At 43.0% G+C, this 22,635-nt stretch overlaps 1 protein-coding gene across 2 annotated transcripts in view; it reads left to right on the top strand.

The window, feature by feature from the left end:
* The window catches only part of SVEP1 (sushi, von Willebrand factor type A, EGF and pentraxin domain containing 1), a 127,606-nt gene that overhangs the window by 21,517 nt on the left and 83,454 nt on the right, over positions 1-22,635 (top strand). For both annotated transcript variants that reach the window (XM_083482095.1, XM_083482096.1), the window contains exons 4-7: positions 10,931-11,089; positions 13,230-13,409; positions 18,831-19,010; positions 20,932-21,129. In XM_083482095.1, the coding sequence (XP_083338221.1) occupies positions 10,931-11,089; positions 13,230-13,409; positions 18,831-19,010; positions 20,932-21,129 (717 nt within the window). The remainder of the gene's footprint in view (positions 1-10,930; positions 11,090-13,229; positions 13,410-18,830; positions 19,011-20,931; positions 21,130-22,635) is intronic.

Genomic DNA, 22,635 nt, shown 5'->3' with positions numbered 1-22,635 from the left:
GTTCTTGACAGATGTATGACACAAGAGCTTCCTGAAAAGCTTCCGTTTTTGTCCATTTATAGGCATCAGAACTATCAGTGTATTTGAATGCATTCTGAAGACTCTTCTTAGCCAAATGAGATTGCTACGCATATCTTTTTGAGCAGTTTTGTCAGTTGATTGTTTTCGCTAATTGTAAAAAGACCTGAAAGCACATCTGTTTCACCATAGGCTGTCGAGTGAAGATGGTTGATTAATGCAAATTGAATTTTCTAATGTGAAATTTGTGCCTTTATCTGACTTCACAAGCTAAATGAAAATTTTACTTGTGGCCACTCTGGAGCTTATAATAGTCAAAACACATTCATCCTTACATTCAGCACAGTCTGTATATGCGAATATCATCTGGTTTTGGACTCGCAAGATCCAGAACCATAAGGTTTTTAAGAGTGCATTTGGCAGATGTTGTTGCTTTTTGTAAGAACATCAGCAATGCATCAGCAAATAAACATTTTTAAAAGGTAGCATATATTATACAGAGCACGTGAAGGTTTGCCATCTGCTTTCCATGGGCTTATTGGAGAGAACTCAGCTGAAACTCTGCACACACATCATAACATTTAGCCGAGGGGATTTCATTTCTCTGTGTAAACATGACTTAATCTTTCTGAAGTCTTGCTGCATTTCCTTAAAAAAAAAAGACAAAAGACAACATGTTTGCCTCTCGTAAGTGAAGAAAATATAAAACTATTTTGAAACCTTTTTTATTTTGAAAGAGTTTGGCTCTCTTTTTGTAACATTTCCCAGCTGAACTTATCTGCAGATTTGCAAAGCATGAAGAATTCGTCAAATACAAACGGACTGCTTTCCTTCCCCAGTACAGTGGTACCTCGGGTTAAGAACTTAATTCGTTCCGGAGGTCCATTCTTAACCTGAAACTGTTCTTAACCTGAAGCACCATTTTAGCTAATGGGGCCTCCCATTGCCACCGCGCCGTTGGAGCACGATTTCTGTTCTTATCCTGAAGCAAAGTTCTTTACCTGAGGTACTATTTTTGGGTTAGCGGAGTCTGTAACCTGAAGCGTCTGTAACCCGAGGTACCACTGTATAAGCTAAGCAGGCTATAGCTTAGGGCCCCACTCTCTTGGGGGGCCCAAAAATTTTAAAGGGGAAAAAACTGGATGTACATTTCCAAAATAGAAGATAAAAACAAATAAAATGAAACCTACATACAGCAGCAGTGTTTTGTGTTGTGTAGGCTCCTATGATGTAAGTCATGGGCCCCGCCTGCTAGCCTGCTCCCTAAAATATCACTGGTTTGCTCATTTCTATATATAGGGTGCCTACATTCTGCATGGACTGGTTGCATGGCAACATGGGCAAATGGCTTTAGATACCTATCAGGTCCATATCATATATTCAACACACACAAAACAGCGACAATTTGTTGTTGGCAAAGGACAGCTGGACATATAAAGGGCCCCATTACCTTCAGTAGCTGAGGGCCTCATCAAACCTAAACCGGGCCCTGCACACCAGGCACTATGTATAGGTAGAAATTGCATATGAATGTTTGCACAGGGTATCTGTTTGCATTAATTACTGACTTGTGCATGTAAAAAAAACCAAAACCTGAATATGTGATTGTTTAATAATCTGCATGCCAATGCCTCATTAATTCTTTGTAGGAAATTGGTTTTCCATACGGATTTTGTGATGTGTGAGGCAATCATTTTAGGGAAGACCTGGGAGTCTTTTGCTCTAGCTGCCTTCTTGATAACTCTTTTGAAAGATATTAAATGAGTCATTTTTACAAGTTAATATCGAGGGCAGATTGGTTGCTGAAGATATTTTAGTGCCCCCCCCACGTTATTTTCAGGACACAGCTTTTGTGTCTACAACTTTTCTCACATGCATGAAACTGCCTGAGTGACCTTTTCATCAGTACTGAGATTTTAAAAGTTTGTACAAACAATACAAAGACACTCTCCTAAAAAGGGTGAGTCTGGCGGGTGAATGCATGTATCTGGATAGAAACCAATAACCCTCTTGAACTTCTGATGAGTTTTACAGTGCTTCTTTTTTGTAATATAGCAAAGTATCAAATAATATTCCAATATCTTATCCAAAGAATGTCATCATCCAGCTATTTTGCCTGAAATTGTTTTTCTTGCTTCTGTTCCAGGGTGGCTTGCAATCTAGATTGTTAGTTCTAACCCTTTCAATGCCTCATTAAGTTTCTAGGAAGAGATTCTAGAATTCTCTTAATTAAAAACCAGATACTTGTGAAAATGAGCCACTTGCTTGTTTTATGCTTCTTAACTCCTTGTCATAAAAAAACACAATTCCAAACAACTACCGTATTTTTCGCCCTATAGGACGCACTTTTTCCCCTCCAAAAATGAAGGGGAAATCTGGGTGCGTCCTATGGGGCGAATGCAGGCTTTTGCTGAAGCTTGGAGAGCGAGAGGGGGCGGGGCGCCCTGATGCAGAGCGCCCCTCGCGCGGGGCAGACATCGGTCAGCCCCACAAGCTCAGGGGACAGCAAGGAGGCGCAGCGCCACCATCCCGCTGTTCCTCGACCTGGTTCTGTTTCCCCGACCTGCTTTGGGGGGGGGGGAATAAAGGGAATTTTTTTTCCCTTTATTTCCCCCCCCAAAAAAAAAACTAGGTGCGTCCTATGGGACGGAGCATCCTATGGGACGAAAAATACAGTACTTGTCTGATTTTCCAGTGGTAGGCACCAGAGCTTCTGTGTTCAGATGACATGGTCAATCATCTCCTCATGAAGTTAAGAGGGCCATTGGTAGCTCTAGTAGTTATAAATCAATAGAAGATCAATGTCTCATTGTTACTGATTATCGTTTCTGAAACTTAATTTAAAGCAATTGGTAAAAACCAGGCCAGTAAACCCCTTTTAATGTGCTGAAGCTATGGGGTGGCGATGGCAAACAAATCTATCCTGTTCTTGAAATACCGACTGCAGAACAGTTCCCCCCAAATTCTGTATGCAGCAGAAATCTGGGGACACAGCAGATTTCTTCCATTTAATTAAAAATCTGAGTAGAATGTTAGGTCTTTTTCTCCATAAATTGACCACCCCCTTAGCCTCCAGGGCAGGGAGGGCGGCAGCAGTGAGGAAACTATTGACAGCGTGATGGCTGAAGCAGGAACTTCAGACACCCATCTCTGATAGAGCAGCGTAAGTCATAAGAGAGTATATTATAAGGAGTTCTGGTTCAGTCATCTGTCTGAACTCTTCTGTATATAAGTGGAATATATTAACTAGCCATATATTTCCTAGCAACCATTATATGTACCAGTAAATTTTGACCTCTTCATCTTAATTATGGGATATGTTACACTGTTAAGTACTGGCTTAACCTTAAACACAAAAATTAAGAGTCTTGGTTATATTTTAATATTGCTCTCTGCTTTGATGTAAAGCTTTGGTTCATTTACTTCTCTTTGATTTGCTAGGCATGGCTTTGATCGAGGTTGAGTATCTGATGAGTGCTATTTAATCAGCCTACTTATTCACACACTGAGAAATTCACTTGGCACAGGAATGATTTTTACAAATATCATTTTAGGAGGACAGTAAGTTTCAGATAAGCGTTTTCCAGACTTCTAATAGCTGAAGCACACTTTTATTTCCAGAGTAAGTGAACACGGGCATGCCATTTGTGATGGGATGATGAGCTGCTTGTGCGTAAAAGCGTAGTCCCTCAGAGTCTGTGCAAGTTCACAAACCTCTGTCTGTGATGGAGCCCCTCAGGCATGGCTGCTCTAGTCACTTGCAGATTCCAACAGTGGTTGTTTTCGGAATCGTTTCCAGCATAAAAGCTCCTTAACGGAAACACGTCTCCTGGACTCACGGCGTGACAGTTTCCGGCGAGGCGTGGGTCTCCCTATGGGAGCTTCAGATACCTCCCCACTGTTCTCGCTGGAAGTGTCTCTGAGCCCTCCCGCCTGCTCGCATTCCCTCAGAGATCCACTCCTCCCCCTGCTGGTTCCTGCTTCAGCTGTTGAGTCTCTCCCAGCCTCCCTGAGCCCATCCACCACCTGTTCCTCCGATGGCAGTTCCCTGACACCATTCTTACGTAGAAAAAAGGTTTCACTTTGAAGGGGGTGAAATAGAAGAATGCATCGTCTAGGGCAAGGCTGTCCAGTTTCCAAGAGACTGTGATCTACTCCCACTAAAACTGGCAGTGATCTACCCTTTGGATTGACCAGACTTGTTGAGCTTTTTGGGCGGGCATCAAGAGCTCGCAATCAACATGGGTCGACCAGGGACATCCCGTGATTGACCGGTAGATCACAATCAACCTGTTGAACAGACCTGCTCTAGGGGCTATCAGAGGGGCTAACAGAGTGTATGGGGCTATCAGAGTGTATCGAACAACTTCTGCAACCCTCAGAACCCATCAAAACATGGAGTGTTGCAACAGAGTTCAGAATCAGTCTTTCATGATTTCAGTTAGAATCGAAGGTAAAATGGTGTTTCCGTGCGCTCTGGCTTCCGTCATGGTGTTCCGTTACGCCAGAAGCAGTTTAGTCACGGTGGCCACATGACCCACAATGGGAAAGTAGCTGAAAGGAATCTGATTGCATTTCCTGTTGGCATGCTACTGTCACTGATACAAATGACATCTTTCCCTATTGATTCAAGACTGTAGGGACCATTTTGTAAACCAGTTAGGAACCTAGTTGCTCCCAAGTGTCTATCAATGAGTAGCTTTTGATAAAGTTTGGAAAATATTTGGCTTCCATGTTTTTCATTTCATGAAGGTTTCTTTCAGCGCAGAGGTTATAGCTGAATGATGCAAAAACACATCACAAACCTTAACATAATGGGACTGTGGGCACTTCTTTGTGCAAATTCGATTCTGACTGAAATAATGAGAGACTGATTGTGCATTGTGTTGCAATACTCCACGTTTTGAGGTGAACTGTTTGAGCTTTGTCCACACTGGCAGGTGGGAAGGGAATTGTAAGTTCTGATTTTCTATTTAGAACAAACATTAGTTTCATGAGTCTGTGGAAGTGTTTTCCCATTGTATGCTAGTTTTAAGTATGAACTTTTAGAGGAAATTATAAAATTAGGATGTTATATTCATATAGCCAAGGCCTGGGAACAAGAATGAAACTGCATTCTTGCACAATTACATGAATAACAAGGGGAATAAGCACCATTTGATTTTCTATGTTTTCTAGTGCCTAAGCACGTGTGCCTCAGCTCTGTCATGCTAATTTAAACCATCTGACCCTTGGCTGCTAAGTAAATAAACATTTTAAATGGCACATGTTCTCAAGCTTTAAGCTCAGCTGTTTCCGGCACTGCGCGTCTCTAGTGACTGGGAATATTGGTTCAAAGAAATATAAACATTGTTGTTGAGCAGCATAGTTAAATAATCAATGGCATCTTAGGGAGGCTAGACATTTCACACCAAACTCCTAAAGGCAATGGCAGCTTGCTGAGTTTGTCATATTTTCATTTTGAAACATTCACCTGGGCATATGTTACACCTATAACATGTCCAAACTCAAACTCCACATTATCTGCATTTGCTTTTTAAAAATTTGCATGTACAGTGGTACCTCTGGTTGCGAACGGGATCCATTCCAGAGGCCCGTTCACAACATGAAAGGAACGCAACCTGCAGTGGCGCGTCTGTGCACACGCGGGTTGCGATTCGCCGCTTCTGCGCATGCGCGTGACATCATTTTGTGTGTCTGCACATGCACGAGCGGCGAAACCCAGAAGTAACCCTTTCTGGTACTTCCAGGTCGCTGCGGGACGTAACCTGAAAGAACGTAACATGAAGTGGACATAACATGAGGTGTGACTGTAGCTCTCAGTGGCGTGCAGTCCGTGGACTAGGCTAGTCGCTTAAATGTTCCCCTGGCACCTCCTTCCCAAAGCTCAGGAAGCTTGTATCTGGCTTAAGGAGGCACAATGCTCCAACAGATCCAAGAGCCCTTCTGCCACCTTCCCAAAATCCTTGAGTTACATACGCTTCAGGTTACAGACTCCGCTAACCCAGAAGTAGTACCTCAGGTTAAGAACTTTGCTTCAGGATGAGAACAGAAATCACGTGGCAGAGTGCGAGGCCCCATTAGCTAAAGTGGTGCTTCAGGTTAAGAACGGTATCAGGTTAAGAACGGACCTCCGGAACGAATTAAGTACTTAACCCGAGGTTCCACTGTACTAATGAAGCCCAGGAGGGCGAAAGAAGGCCAATATTCCGGAAATCCTTGTCTTAGACTCTGTGAAAGGATTCTGTGGAACTGCTACAACAACAACAACAACAACAACAACAACAACAACAACAACAACAATTTATTATTTATACCCTGCCCATCTGGCTGGGCTTCCCCAGCCACTCTGGGTGGCTTCCAACAAAATATTAAAATATGGTAATGCATCAAACATTAAAAGCTTCCCTAAACAGAGCTGCCTTCAGATGTCTTCTAAAAGTCTGGTAGTTGTTGTTCTCTTTGACATCTGGTGGGAGGGCGTTCCACAGGGTGTGTGCCACTACTGAGAAGGCCCTCTGCCTGGTTCTCTGTAACTTGGCTTCTCGCAGTGAGGGAACCGCCAGAAGGCCCTTGGAGCTGGACCTCAGTGTCCGGCTAGAACGATGGGGGTGGAGACGCTCCTTCAGGTATACTGGACCGAGGTCGTTTACAACCTTTCATGTGGATTGTTTGGACCTTATGAACAGACAGGTAGAATAGACACTATTACACGGATGGACCTTATGCACGAACTGACTAGAGAATGATCTGACTCACTGGGTCTTCTGCTTTGTTTGTTTGTTGAACTTTATGAGTTACTTCTGTTGAAATTTATGATTTGATACATGAATAGTATACCTTATTTACCTGTATCTAAGAACACAGCTGGTTACGTCTTGTGCGTTTATTGAGTATGCTTTACGTGACCATAGGTTTGTCTTTTGTTGTTTTACACAACATCAGGACGCCATGACATTGCTGCCTCCCCCCCCCCCCAAAATCACCCTCACAAGTTGGTGCCTCTGGTCCTAACTGTTCCCCCTACGGAAAATTTCACCGCTGCAATAGGCACTCAGGGTGACTTCGGGCTGAAGTGATTTAGAATTTCTTCTGCAGGGTGCTGCAAAGGCAAACTAATCTCTCTAATAAAGCAGTTACAAGGCCCAATTTGTGCCTTGTGAGTAGTTTGTAGTTTCATAATGCAGTGTTGCAACACACGAGAGTTTCTGAAAGAGAAAGAATTAGCAGTGGCTGAAATCACATCCATGTCTTCTTTACTGAATTACTCCATTGATCAAATGCTCTGTATGACGTATCCTTTGGAATGACCTATCCTGGAAAAAGGCAAGGCTGCCTGGCACACTGAACAGGAGCATTCCAAATTATGGTATAATTATGAATTTAATGCGGGTATCATAATTTGGCACTTTGCTAAATGTTTTTAAGAAACCTTTGTAAGCCTGCAATACATGCAAAACAGCTGAGCGTTAAGGGTCAGTGTGTGCAAGCTTATGCCTTTGGATTCTGGATCAATTAATTTGGAATAAATACTACCCTTTTTATATTAATAGTTACTATCATAGTTTTCACTTTATGCAGTGAAAGAGTGAATCGGCCTTTGAACTTAAAGCCATTCTTCCCTGACTTCCCTAATTATGAATTAAAGGTTAGCTGAATTGTGTTAAAGGAATAACGGATCTAAGCTAAGTAAACTTGCTTAGACGGAAGCTTGTTACCTCTGACTTTAAAGCAATGAAAATCAGATGGAGATGTTCGAAAGTAAGCATACTGACCATTGTTTTGTTCTGTGATAAAGAAACATGGATGTAAAATGGATATCAATGTTGATGCTCCACATTAGAGTTGCCCAATATCATTGTATTGATTATATTATGTGTGGATTGTTCAGATTTTTATTTTCACGTGTAAAAAAGTCGTTTAATTGTGTCCGACTCTTCGTGACCCCATGGACCAGAGCACCCCAGGCACTCCTGTCTTCCACTGCCTCCCGCAGTTTGGTCAAACTCATGCTGGTATTTTCGAGAACACTGTCCAACCATCTCGTCCTCTATCGTCCCCTTCTCCTTGTGCCCTCCATCTTTCCCAACATCAGGGTCTTTCCCAGGGAGTCTTCTCTTCTCATGAGGTGGCCAAAGTATTGGAGTCTCAGCTTCAGGATCTGTCCTTCCAGTTAGCACTCAGGGCTGATTTCCTTCAGAATGGATCAGTTTGATCTTCTTGCAGTCCATGGGACTCTCAAGAGTCTCCTCCAGCACCATAATTCAAAAGCATCAATTCTTCGGCGACCAGTCTTCTTTATGGTCCAGCTCTCACTTCCATACATCACAACTAATGTGTAAACATTAGTTTTAGGGAATACTTTGATGTTCTATGCTTTTTTTGTTGCCTTCTTATTTCACAGCGTATAGTGATCTTTCTTGGTGGAACAGCACCATAATCAGTTACGGGTTCCCCTCCCCTCTTTAGAATTCCTTTCTGCTTGGTATGGAGATTCAATCTTGTTAAACCACCCCCAGAATTTCCCCAGCCCCTACCAAAGCTTTTAGTGTGCAGGTTTACTCTGTGTAAAAACGAGAGCACATTAATAGGCTTCTAAAGATCTATTAGCAGTGCAGACCAAATCGTAAAACTCGCTAATCTGACCAGTTATTACCATCAGGTATGGAAAATGCTATTTAAGGATTATTTCCCCCATGAAATTGAGTTCACTGAATAAATGCATTTTTAAATATGTTGTTTCCAGTATTTTAACCTCTTAAATGCATTCTCTTCACATTGCTCATCTCTTTGCACTAGAGCAATCTGTACAAATGTTACCGAGAAAGGGGATGTGGGCAGCAGTCTGTGGGGTAGCAGGGAAGAAATTTGGGCAGGTGGCAGAATGAAGTAGAAAAAGTCAAGTAGTATACCTAAAATATCTTATCTTCCAGTTTGGTAAATAAGCCAGGAACACTAAAATACTGAAATAGAGCAACAACAACAAAAAGAACAATGTCCCAGCCACTCTGGGTGGCTTTCAACACACAAAAAGCATAATAAAACATCAAACATTAAAAACTTCCCGACACAGGGCTGCCTTCAGAAGTCCTTGTGTAGTTGTTTATCTCCTTGACATCTTATAGGAGGGCATTCCACAGGGAAGGTGCCACCACCAAGAAGGCCCTCTGCCTGGTTCCCTGTAACTTTACTTCTTGCAATTAGGGAACCACCAGAAGACCCTCGGGCACTGGACCTCAGTGTCTGGGCAGAACGATGGGGGTGGAGATGCTCCTTCAGGTCTACTGGACCGAGGCCGTTTAGGGCTTTAAAGCTCAGCACCAATACTTTTAATTGTGCTTGGAAACATACTGGGAGCCAATGTAGGTCTTTCAGGACCGGTTTTATATGGTCTCGGAGGCCACTGCCAGTCACCAGTCTAGCTGCTGCATTCTGGATTAGTTGTAGTTTCCGAGTCACCTTCGAAGGCAGCCCTACGTAGAGTGCATTGCAGTAGTCCAAGCGGGAGATAACTAGAGCATGCACACCTCTGGCGAGACAGACAGCGGGCAGGTAGTACAGTGTCTCATCCAGCAAATGAACATACAAAGTACACATTTTAGTAAGCTTCCCCTTGAAAGTAAAGATTGGCTGTATTTTTACTGAAATAATAATAAACAAGCAAACAAACAAACAAATAAAGTTATTATTTATGCCCTGCCCATAAATGGCCAAAAAGGTAGTCTGGCAGATGAAATTGGTGGAATATGTGGAATTAGGAAATTTAACTAACAGAATAAGATATCAGAAAATGGAGTATTTAAAGAAGAGTGGGAAATGTTTGCAGAATATCTGAAGAATAATTGTACACAGGTTAAAACATTAGCAGGATTAGAGTAAATTCAGCAGTTTAAATTATATGAAGATATAGTGAGGAGGGGGACAATAAAACATATCGAATAGAATATGTAGAATAGGCAGTTCTAATGGCTTATTAAACAGAACCAAGGAAGGGGGGAAGGGAAGTCGACAATTATGACTGTGTGTGGTTATGTTGAATGGAATGTGAAAATTTGTAATGGGCAAAGTATAAATAAAATAAAATTAACCCGTAGTCAAGAAAAATGGGAGTTGGTGTCCAGCAATTTCTGGAGAGCCAAAGGTAACTTCTTCTCCTTCTTCTTCTTCTTCTTCTTCTTCTTCTTCTTCTTCTTCTTCTTCTTCTTCTTCGGCAATCACTCATAATCTAGTAATATTGTCTTCCATGAACACAGTTTTAACAGTGAGTCCGTAAGTTAATGTGGAGGCCAGTTCTGGATCCACACATCCTTCCACAGTGGGGGCATTGGTTTCCAGGTGGGAGTTGATCACGGTGAGGGTTTGCCAAATATGCCTTCCTCTTAGCATGTTTCTCCCTTTCGTCCTGAGTTCGAGCGTCTTCAAAGTCCATGGTAAAGGCTGTTCTGCAATTGGAGCACTTGCAAGCCAGTGTTTCCCAGTTGTTGGTGCTTATACTACATTATTTTTTAGATTTGCCTTGAGAGTGTCTTTAAACCTCTTTTGTTGTCCACCAGCATTACACTTTCCATTCTTAAGCTGAGAATAGAGTAGTTGCTTTGGAAGACCATAATCAGGCATCTGCACGACATGACAGCATCAATGAAGTTGATGTTGAAGAATCATTGCTTCGACACTGGTGAACTTTGCTACTTCCAGTACACTGACATTAGTTGTCTTCCCAAGTGATATGTAAAAATCTTTGGATACACCGTTGATGGAATATTTCAAGGAGCTGGAGATGACACTTATAGGTGGTCCATGTTTCACAAGCGTACAGTACCTGTGGATGAAGGAGTAGGGGACTACAGCTTTGCAATATACTTTTGCAACTTGATCCTGACTTGGATTTTATTGCCCTTTCTTTGCTTTTTAGCCTGCCCACCAGGGACCTACAAGCCTGAAGGTTCACCAGGTGGAATAAGCACCTGCATCTCATGTCCTGATGAGAATCACACCTCTCCACCAGGAAGTACCTCTGTCGAGGACTGCAGATGCAAGGAGGGGTATCGCTCTTCGGGCCAGACTTGTGAAGGTAAGCTGTTCATCCATCCTCAAAAAAGAGAGAGAGATCCCCAAAATATTAACATCATGATCAATAATTCTTTAAGATAGTGGTGAAGATTGTTTGTTTGTTTTTCAGTTTTCTTATGAAGGTTTCCTTTCCAAACTGATTTATCTGACAAGGATCCCCTTTGTATCTCCATAAAACCCGTGTACATTAGGAGAAGATTTGTGCTTGGACGCACTCACAGTTCATGTCAAGTGCTGAAGAAAAGGACACATGGATAGGACACATGCCTTGAATAGGAAAGCTGCTTGGATTGTTATGACTGCATAAATGACCTTTTGACTCATTCACGAGATTTGTTGTAGAATGGTGGTGGTGCAAATTCATAGCGACAATGTTTTCTTTTCTATTTTTAAACCAGAGGTTTGGAGTGCTTTGTCAGCAATATGCTGACATCTTTACTTCTCCTTTAGCTCTCCAGGTGAGGCAGTGGAAGTGCTCTTGTCTCTTTAATGGACTGGATGAGAGCCAACAAACTGAAGCTCAATCCAGAGAAGACTGAAGCACTGTTAGTGGGTGGTTCCCTGGACCGGATGGCAGGGAGGTTGCCTGCTCTTCATGGGGTTATGCTCTGAAGTAGTGGGCTACTTGGGGGTACTCCTGTATCCTTTACTGTCACTTAAGCTTCCATCAACTTCAGCTGGTAGCCCAGCTGTGCCCTTATTAGGACAGGGACAACTACTGTTGTCTATGCTCTGGTAACCTCTAGGTTGTTGTTGTTTAGTCGTTTAGTCGTGTCCAACTCTTCGTGACCCCATGGATGCCAGGCACTTCTGTCTTCCACTGCCTCCCACAGTTTAGTCAAACTCATGCTGGTAGCTTCGAGAACACTATCCAACCATCTCGTCCTCTGTTGTCCCCTTCTCCTTGTGCCCTCCATCTTTCCCAACATCAGGGTCTTTTCCAGGGAGTCTTGTCTTCTCATGAGGTCGCCAAAGTATTGAAGTCTCAGCTTCTGGATCTGTCCTTCCAGTGAGCACTCAGGGCTGATTTCCTTCAGAATGGACATGTTTGATCTTCTTGCAGTCTATGGGACTCTCAAGAGTCTCCTCCAGCACCATAATTCTAAAGCATCAATTCTTCGGCGATCAGCCTTCTTTATGGTCCAGCTCTCACTTCCATACATCACTACTGGGAAAACCATAGCTTTAACTATATGGACCTTTGTTGGCAATGTGATGTCTCTAACCTCTAGGTTAGATTATTGCAATGCATTATACGTGAGGCTGCCCCTGAAGACGGCTTGGAAACTTCAGCTAGTACAGAATTCAGAGACCAGGTTTTTCACCAAGGCTAGACGGTTTGAGCACGTCACACCAGTCCTGGCCCAACTGTAGTGACTGCCAATAGGTTTCTGGGCCCAATTCAAAGTGCTGATTTTGACCTAGAAAGCCATATGCACATATGTGTTGTGGAAGAGGGGATTATTTGTTTGTTTCTGTTCTTATTTGTATTGTGTATTTTGAGGTTTTTTATATTTTAATTTTATGTTGCGAACCACCGTGAGATCTACGGGTATAGAGCAGTATCCAAAATTAATAAATAAATAAATCCTGTTTAGGAATCGCACGAAACGGTGACAATTAAGGCTGTAATCCTATACATGTTTACCTGGGTGAAGCCCTGTGGAGCACAGTGGGGCTTACTTCTGAATAGACATGTATAGGACTGTGCTGTAAGGGTGGGGCTGTGGTCTAAACCACTGAGCCTCTTGGGCTTGCCGATCAGAAGGTCGGTGGTTTGAATCCCCGCAACGGGGTGAGTTCCCCACTGCTCGGTCCCAGCTCCTGCCAACCTAGCAGTTTGAAAGCACGCCAGCGCAAGTAGATAAATAGGTACTGCTATGGCGGGAAGGTTAACAACATTTCTGTGCGCTCTGGTTTCCATCACGGTATCCCGTTGCACCAGCAGCTGTTTAGTCCTGCTGGCCACATGACCTGGAAAGCCATCCATGGACAAATGTCGGCTCCCTTGGCCTGAAAATGAGATGAGTGCCACAACACCATAGTCACCTTTGACTGGCTTTAACTGCCCAGAGGTCCTTTCCCTTTTACCTTTATGATTTTGCTGTAACCAGTTTGTAATTATTATTTGCTCCAATTAGTGGTTCACTGCCCTGAACTTCACCCTCCTGAAAATGGCTATTTTATCCAGAACACCTGCAACAATTATTTCAATGCTGCATGTGGAATCCGATGTAAAACAGGATTTGACCTGGTGGGAAGCAGCATACGACTTTGTCAGCCCAATGGCCTATGGTCTGGTTCAGAAACAACATGCAGAGGTAAGAAGCCTTTACTTTTGAAAAAGAATTGTTGCCTTTCTCTTGTTGGCTTGGTTTCGTTGTTATTCTCTTCCAATCTTCCATGATGTGTGTCCTGGGCAACGCAGTCAGGCAATGGGCAGGGTACAAATAAATTATTATTATTATTATTATTATTATTATTATTATTATTATTATTAATAATAATAATAATAATAATAATAATATATTTTTAGTAGAAAATGAAAAGTATTGTTTTAATTACCAAGAAACTTACCAACAGCAATCAGTTCTGTCTTTCTTCAATTTTGCATATGCTTCCACTAGGCCTGCTACCAACATTTGACTGGAATACAGAGCTAGCTCCAAATATTACTTAGCAAATCCTGCCAGTTTTACCGACAGCAGAACGGTTATGTAGAATTGAAAGGGTGGTATTCAATGACAATTTACTCAGAATAGAAATTAATATACCTCAAGGAGCATCTCCACCCCCATCCCTCAGCCCGGACACTGAGGTCCAGCTCCCAGGGCCTTCTGGCGGTTCCCTCACTGCGGGAGGCCAAGTTACAGGGAATCAAGCAGAGGGCCTTCTTGGTAGTGGTGCCCGTCCTGTGGAACACTCTCCCTTCGGATGTCAAGAAAATAAACAACTATCTGACTTTTAGAAGACATCTGGAGGAAACCCAGTACGGGGAAGTGTTTAATGTTTGATGTCTTACCGTGTTTTTAATATTCTGTTGGGAACTGCCCAGAGTGGCTGGGGAAACCCAGCCAGATGGGCAGGGTATGAAGGAGAAGGAGAAGGAGGAGGAGGAGGAGGAGGAGGAGGAGGAGGAGAAGAAGAAGAAGAAGAAGAAGAAGAAGAAGAAGAAGAAGAAGAAGAAGAAGAAGAAGAAATAATTAGGTCCCTTCATTTCAGTGTGTCTGCTCTGAGTAACATTTAGTTGCATACTATCCACAAAAGGTTTTTTTTTTATGTTACTGTCACGCTCATTCTTTGGGATGTTTTCCAAATGCCAAACTATTTTCTTTGATTCAATCTGTAAATGCTTTGAGAATCATGTTGCATTGTCTCCCCCAAGCAAATATGCATGTACAGCAATATCAAAAACCTGCATGTAAGCATCATGTAATAACAGAAAATAGGAACCAGCCAATACTTCAATACTTAGCTGACTGATCTGTTGGGGCAGCTGTTGCTTTTCATTTCCATGTGTACTACCTGATGGCTGAAGCTCATATTTTCTGCTTATTCACTTGAGAGGCTGGTTATTTGGTTATTTGTGCAGGGTTTCCCAAACTTGGGTCTCCACCTGTATTTTTAGACTACAGTTCCCATCATCCCTGACCATGGGTCCTGCTAGCTAGGGATGATGGGAGTTGTAGTCCAAAAACAGCTGGAGACCCACGTTTGAGAAACCGTGGTTTTAGGGGGAAGTCAATTGGTAAGGATTTCACTTTTAATTTTTTTCAAATTATTTTTTAGGGAAGTATTGGCTTTGGGTAGCAAATGGAGCCTTGTACTGTTATCTTCATTTTCTGTTAGTTTTCTCTGAGTGTCAGAAAGATAACACTTTTGATTGATTTCTGTTAATTTCCCTTCCAAGGCACATGGCTCTTAGGCGAGCGATGCTCAACTTAAGCATGGGCTCTGAGTACTATCCTCCATTCATATACTGATAAGGCATGTGGTAAGCAAAGGAGTGATCAAAGGAGCAGTTTCATGAGCCATCACCTTAATCCCAACACAAACCGCCCTCCCAGCTTTTTATCACATGCATTTGAAAGGACAACAGAAGGATGCTAATGCCCTCGTAGGCTATGTTAACTTGTGGCATTAAACATTCATCCTTTTGCTGTGCTTGCTTGCTTAGCCAAAATATGTCACTAGTGTGACAAGCAGTGCTTAGACATATTAGCACATGTGTAAATTACACAGCAATAGCATAATAGTAAAGAGCAGGAAAGAGCAATTACGGTGAAGTTCGGTATTGATCAATGTTTTACACCTGATCTTTTCTTGTGATCACAGGAGTTTTGTGGCAGAACAACAATTTCAAGCGGATTTTGAAAAGTCACCTTGTAAAAAGCAAATACCCACAAGGTGCATTGATTCAGGGGCAATTTTTCAAAATAATAATATTTGCCTTTCATGTAGAAATGCTACCTAAATCTGTCAGTTTTACTATGTCTGTGCACTGAATTTGCAGCAATGTCAGGGGAAGTCCTAGTTTCACAGTGGCCTGGTTTAATGTCAGTGTCTGAAAGCACAGGTCCCCAGAGTGGAGCTCACAGTTCTCTTCCCAGTCATTTTGCTGCTTTGGTGCAAAGATAAGCTTATAGTAACTCTCGTGTCCCAACAGTGGCTCATGGTTTTGCTTTCTTCTGACTAACCATGAGCTGTAACCAGGTTCCTATAGTTTAAGGCTTGCAGTTTCACAGCTACACCAGAAGTCCAGGTTTGGACGACAGGCTGACCCAAGTGCCTGATGGAGTAGCAGAAATGGGATGAGCGAGGTAGCTACAATCTCCTCTCCCAGAGCTTCATGGTTTGGCCTAGAATGAAATGTGAATGCAAAATTAGATTCCTGGGCATGTGCTCATGCATGCACATTTAAGTGCCTATGTGTTTGGAGAGAAGGAAGGAATGAGCAGGAAAACTGAAGGGTGTGCCTGAATTAGATCTCATTCCATTTCTGCATTCACGAGGGCTGAGATAAACTGTTCTGATTTTGGCTGTGCTGCGTTGATCTGTGAGGAAAACCTCAAATGCTAGTACAAATGCACTGCAAGTAATTAAAATAAACTTTAAAAAAAATCCAGTGTGGCTATAGTAAACCAACTGGGAACAAAGTCCCCTTACAGACAAGGACTCCTGTATAAAGAACATGGAAAAGATGTTCTCCCACTTAATCTCCATCCTACTTGTGTTCTGGTAAGGAGATCCTTTTCTGCGCGGTGAGCCAGAATATTCCAAGAACTAATTCGGCAAAATGTGAGATTAATCAGGATTCGCAGCATCCTCAGATATTTGGCATCTAATCTTAATAACGATAGATGAAATTGCCACAGACTTTTGGCTTTCCTGCTGGAGAAGAAACAACAGGCAAGAGATAATACTTAACATCCAACAGATTACAAAAGTCTGTGCTTGTATGTGTGCCTGGGTATTGTTCCACAGGGTATTATAAAGGCATTAAAATTGCCCTGGGAGATGTTGAAGGCGGGAGGAATCTCATGATGAGCCTTAATTCTTCCACAGATTTTTTTTTTTATCCTTGGCACCAAAGCTCTAAAGAATCCTAGATGCTTTTCCTCTTTTTTATGGAGAGGTTATCCAGAAATAAGCAAGCCTGCCAAATTAAACATAGCTGCAATAAAAAATTGCATAACGTGCTTCCAGGGGCCAAGCTTCTTAAAATATATTTAATCCCTGTTTTAAAACTTTTTTTTTTTTTTTTTAGTATGCAGTTTCATAAAGGGGAGGGGGGCGGCTTGGAGAAAGACAGCATTCTGGAACCGAACAACTTGACATTCCCAGTGCACAGATGTTAGATGGATATTTGGTTTGCCACTTCGTATTCTATTCTGTTCCTCAATTGTTTAAAACGTCTGTTAGCAAATCTTCCTGTAATATTCTCCCTGAATGAGGGAAGCTGCTGCTGCTGTTGGGGTCACGTCTTGTCGCTGGCAGATACGCAACCGTATTTTTGTACAGTTGACTTAACATGACTGATACCTCAGAGGATATTATCTGCTAATTAGCTGTCAAAAAGGTGTATATTTCTCTGGATAAATTGAATTCTGTGCTTGTGCTAGTCTCGGTTCCTATTTGATAATCGCTTTAATGAAACAAATAAAGAAAGGATGCCAAACAGTCGAGAAAAAGAGATGCCAGAACTCACCATGAACACCTCCCTCGTTCTCTTTAGAATGGCAAGGGCACCCATCTGAGAGGTGGTGGAACTGAGTTCTAGTTTGGGGGGGGGGGCGAGCCACAATGCCAAATATTCCTAGCTGTGGAATTTTATAAAAGGAATTTCCTCAGGAGGATCTGTTCAGACATTACTTGGCCTCAGGGATCAGTGATGGCAGGTGGCGCTGTGGGTTAAACCACAGTGCCTAGGACTTGCCGATCAGAAGGTCGGCAGTTCGAATCCCCGTGATGGGGTGAGCTCCCGTTGCTCGGTCCCAGCTCCTGCCAACCTAGCAGTTCAAAAGCACATCAAAGTGCAAGTAGATAAATAGGTACCGCTCCAGCGGGAAGGTAAACGGCGTTTCCGTGCGCTGCTCTGGTTCGCCAGAAGCGGCTTAGTCATGCTGGCCACATGACCCAGAAGCTGTACGCCGGCTCCCTCGGCCAGTAAAGTGAGATGAGCGCCGCAACCCCAGAGTCGGTGACAACTGGATCTAATGGTCAGAGGTCCCTTTACCTTTACCTTTAGCCCCTTTCACCCCCTGAAGCAAAACAGGAATGTGCCACTTCATGCCCCCCTATTCTGCTGCCACCAGAACACACAAACCCTTACCAAACTTTGCAAGAGAAGGGGTGTTCTGCTAAGCATTTGGGCTCGTGTTCCCTGCTCTAGGGCCAGCAAGACAAGCAGCAGTGCAGCATACTGGAACACCTCTCCTCTCCCCAAAATCCAGCGGAAGGCAGGTGTTAACAGCAGCAGCAGAAGCCATGGGGTGGCCAGGACACCACCTCTTCTATTATTTCCACTGTCCTGTGGTGGGTGCTTCACTCTACCTCATCTCTGGGCTGGTTCTGCTAGAGATTCTGGCTGGGATGAGGTAGGAAACAGGTTCTGAATGCTCCAGATGGCTCATGTAAATGACCCAAGATTACAAGCCAGTTGGACTTATCAGAAAGTTGCCTCTGTCCTCAGTCAAGCCCCAAGACTTGTTCGCTGGGGCATCTCAAGAGTTTGGATTTTATATCCCACCTTTCACTCCCTTTAAGGAGTTTCAATGTGGCTAACATTCTCCTTTCCCTTCCTCCCCCACAACAAACACTCTGTGAGGTGAGTGGGGCTGAGAGACTTCAAAGAAGTGTGACTGGCCCAAGGTCACCCAGCAGCTGCATGTGGAGGAGTGGAGATGCGAACCCGGTTCCCCAGATTACGAGACTACCGCTCTTAACCACTACACCACACTGGTTTAGCTACCTGCATTTGCTATTTGTGACAACCCTGGGTGCCTATTTGATGGGCCAGGACTCTAGATGTTGTTGTGTATGCATTTTCTGATCTTTAAAATGCATGGAATTAAAATCTGAACACACTTTTCAGCATCTTGGCCCCTTCTGTTGCCAGTGGTTTCATTGCCAGAGAGTGCAATAATGGTTACCGAGAAAAAGATGGAAAGTTGTGTGCATGTCTTACTCAACTGCTTCCCAGATAAGTGTTGATGTACTTGACTTTGTTTTAACCTCTGCAGTTCGCACATGCCCCAAACTCTTCGCCCCTCAAAATGGGCACATTAACTGCTCGCTAAGTGGGATCTCGTATAAGACAGTGTGCTTGATGACCTGCGATGAGGGGTACGAATTGGAAGGTAGCTCCAAACTCACCTGTCAAAGCAACTCGCAGTGGGATGGCAAGGAGCCAAAGTGTGTGGGTATGTTTTCATTATGCTGCTGTCCCTTTGGAACACAACTCAAAACCAGGGTTTATTACTTTAAGCAACAAAATGCTGATGACAAAACTAAGACTTCCAGCTATTGCAACAACTACCAAAACTTCTTTCAAAGGAAAGCAAAACATAAATGCATATGTATCTTTTTGGAGGCACGCTCCATTGTCTCTCAGGAGACGGGTGCCACAACAATGAAGTTCGTTCACAGTTTTTATACACTGTATCATGTAACTTGTTACACAGCTTTCGTATGTTGTCTCCAACAACCATTTTCTAAAAAGAAACATACACTAGTGGCCAAAATTGTGGAAACATTTTGGGGAAAGTGTGTTTACGAGGTCTGATGGTTCATAACATCTGTTTGGCTCTCTAAACACTCACTGGCTACATTCAAATGGCTACATATCACCATATCAAATGGCTACATATACATGCCATTCAAATGGCTACATATCACCCTAAAGGAAGTTGTGCTTCCTTTTGCTGGTTATTTGTCTATAACTTTTGATAACCGATAACAAACTTTGTTGCATTACATTCTTCATTAATTTATCTTCCCACTGTTATATAATTTTATGGTATTACTCCAAAATAAATGTTGTGTTATGAGCCATCAGACCTCAGAAATACACTTTTTTCCAAAAGGTTTCCACAATTTTGGCCACTAGTGTAGGTGGGCAAGTGTGGGAATGCAGACAGAAACTTGAAAAACATACTGGCTGTTTACACGTTACAAAGGCTAAGGAACTGTAACAAGTTAAAATGAATTCTTGAAATTCAAATTAAAAGTTTTGTATACACAAGTTCAGAATTTCACAAGAATTCTACACCCTAGAATTAGTGAAAGTGTGATGTGTAATAAATTCAGTCTGTATGTCTAAACTATATGGAGATTTAGTCCTTTGGGCATTTGGCTCACTTTCATCATATCCTTAGCATGGAACAAACTTGAGCACCATTGATGTAATGTAGGAATAAATACAGGGTCCTGAACAACGCAGTGCCTTTCATTCCTGTTGTTGTTTCTGGCACAAGTCTGGCATTGTTGAACTTCAGACTTATCTGCTGAACTTGCCAGGTCCCGTGATGTTGTATTCAGGCACTTAGCCACACTTGCAGACACTTTTTTCAACTAATCAGCACATGGGAAGATGTGTCAAAGTGTGTGTGCATTCAGCACAAAGAAACACTTAATCCTGTCGGTTGATACCTGCCTTGCCCCACCCTCCGGCCCTAGGAGTCCTCATAAGGGAGCTGGTCCTAGAGGAAGAACTGTGAGGGGAGAGACTTTGTCAGGCAAGGCCTCCTTCTACCAACCTTGCCCCCCACCCTCTAGTCTCTGCTTCTCAATTTGCATTGTATTATTTTATGTACTGTGGCTTGCCATTGTTTTATTGTCAAAATAAAAAAATTCCTTCCAGTAGCACCTTAAAGACCAACTAAGTTAGTTCTTGGTATGAGCTTTCGTGTGCATGCACACGAAAGCTCATACCAAGAACTAACTTAGTTGGTCTTTAAGGTGCTACTGGAAGGAATTTTTTTATTTTGACTATGGCAGACCAACACGGCTACCTATCTGTAATTGTTTTATTGATTATAATTTAGAAATTATTTCTTGTAACTGTTGAGTGGGTTTCTGGTTAACTTTTATATGTTGATATCATTATTATTTAATACTATTCTAATGATGAGTGTTACTTTTTTGATGCAGGTTGCTTATTTTATTATCACATTTTTGTAGTGCATTAGATTGTTATAAGATGTACGCTTTTTGTTTCTTCAGCTTGTAAACCGCCTTGAGTGTTGTAAGATAGAAAGACGTTATACAAATTAACAGTGATGATGATGATGATAGAATATCAAATGTGCAATCTGTTTTTGTCCATGTGTTTCCTTTGTCTAGAACTGTATTGCCCCGTCTTCCAAAAACCAAAAGATGTGACAGTCCACCCACACCTCTGTGGGCTCGAACCATCCAAGCATGGCACTATGTGCAGGTTCAGTTGTCCCAGTGGATTCCTTTTATCTGGGGTTAGAGAAGAACTGCAGTGCTTAACCAGTGGGAGGTGGAGTGGAAATGTGCAGAAGGCATTCTGTAAAGGTATGGATTTTTTAAATATACAATCTTTTTTATGGAGTTTTACATTGCATATTTGTATTCAAACATTAGACATAATCATCACCATCCTTTAGGATTCCCTGAATCCGTAGACTCCCCTCCACCCTTAAAAAAAAATCAACTCATTAAATAGATGATATAATATCATCTTCCAGAATGCTTTTGTTATCCTGCATGTCAACCACATATGGTAGAACGTGCCTTCCTTCTCCTTACATTTCCAACATACATTTGAAACAGTTCTGTACATCTTTGCCAATTTGATATGTGTTAAATACCAATGATAAAAGGGACATGGGTGGCGCTGTGGTCTAAACGTCAAAGTGCAAGTAGATGAATAGGTACCGCTCCAGCAGGAAGGTAAACGGTGTTTCCGTGCGCTGCTCTGTTCACCAGAAGAGACTTAGTCATGCTGGCCACATGACCCGGAAGCTGTACGCCGGCTCCCTCGGCCTGTAAAATGAGATGAGCACCACAACCCCAGAGTCGTCCGCAACTGGACCTAACGGTCAGGGGTCCCTTTACCTAAATACCAATGATACATCATTTTCATATAGTTCTCCTTCAACTCACAGCATGCTGTAAATTTTAAGTCCTCCCCTCCATAACTTTTCCCAAGATGAAAATTGAATGTTGTAAAGGTATGGGTTTTGATGAATGTTTCATCTTGTTAAAAATAGAAGGCTTGTGGGGAAAGATGGTCATTTGAGTCCTGGTGCCCCAGGTCCTAGTCCAATGTGCTGAATACTACACCACACTATCTTCTCTCTCTTTTTGATGCTCAGCAGCTGACTGCCTCTGCTCAGAATCTGGCTGCTTGCTTGTTGAGGTTATTTTCTGCCTTGAAAATCTAAGATTCAAGTCCTGTAACCGTTTCTGTGGATATATATTTTTTTAATCTGTTGATTACATTAAAGATAGCATTTGATAACTAAACTTTGACATTGGTGGTGTCAGGGCCTCAGGAACAGAGGCACAGGGGAGAGGGGAAATGGAGAGCGAAGGGGAAGAATCGGAGAGCAGCGTAGGGGGGTATAGCAGTGACCCGAGAGATTCCATGAGCTTCTCCAGCAAATCAGAAGATTCCCAGAAGGAGGCGCCGATGGTCAGGGCAAGGGGGGCCAGCGGGGACTCCCAAAGCAGCAGCGGGAGATCAGGACCAGCTTCCCCACCAGAGCGTAGTGGGGGGGAAGAGTCCCATGTGTCAGGGCCAGCGTCTCCTCCAGCAGGGGGAGAAGATGAGTCAGGACTGACCACGCCTCTATCGGAGAGTGGGGGAACGGAGGGGAGGTCAGGTCCAGCTAGCCTCCCCGAAGGGGGAAGCAGTGACAGGAGCAGTGTAACGGTCAGGAGGAAGGTTGCCGGCTGGGCGCGCGCGCCAAGTTCAAATGTACAGGCGCGCGGGACAGCAGAAAGCCCGGATTGGGAACCAGGTCCTAAAGCCCGCCGGAGGCAGGGGGAAGACTCAGGGGACTCAGCGTCAGAAGA

The sequence above is a fragment of the Podarcis liolepis genome (genome assembly GCF_965112155.1).
Source record: "Podarcis liolepis genome assembly, chromosome: 17".
Classification (NCBI taxonomy): Eukaryota; Metazoa; Chordata; class Lepidosauria; order Squamata; family Lacertidae; genus Podarcis; species Podarcis liolepis.
Note: the sequence above shows the minus strand (reverse complement) of the source record. Positions and strands in the feature narration are given on the sequence as shown.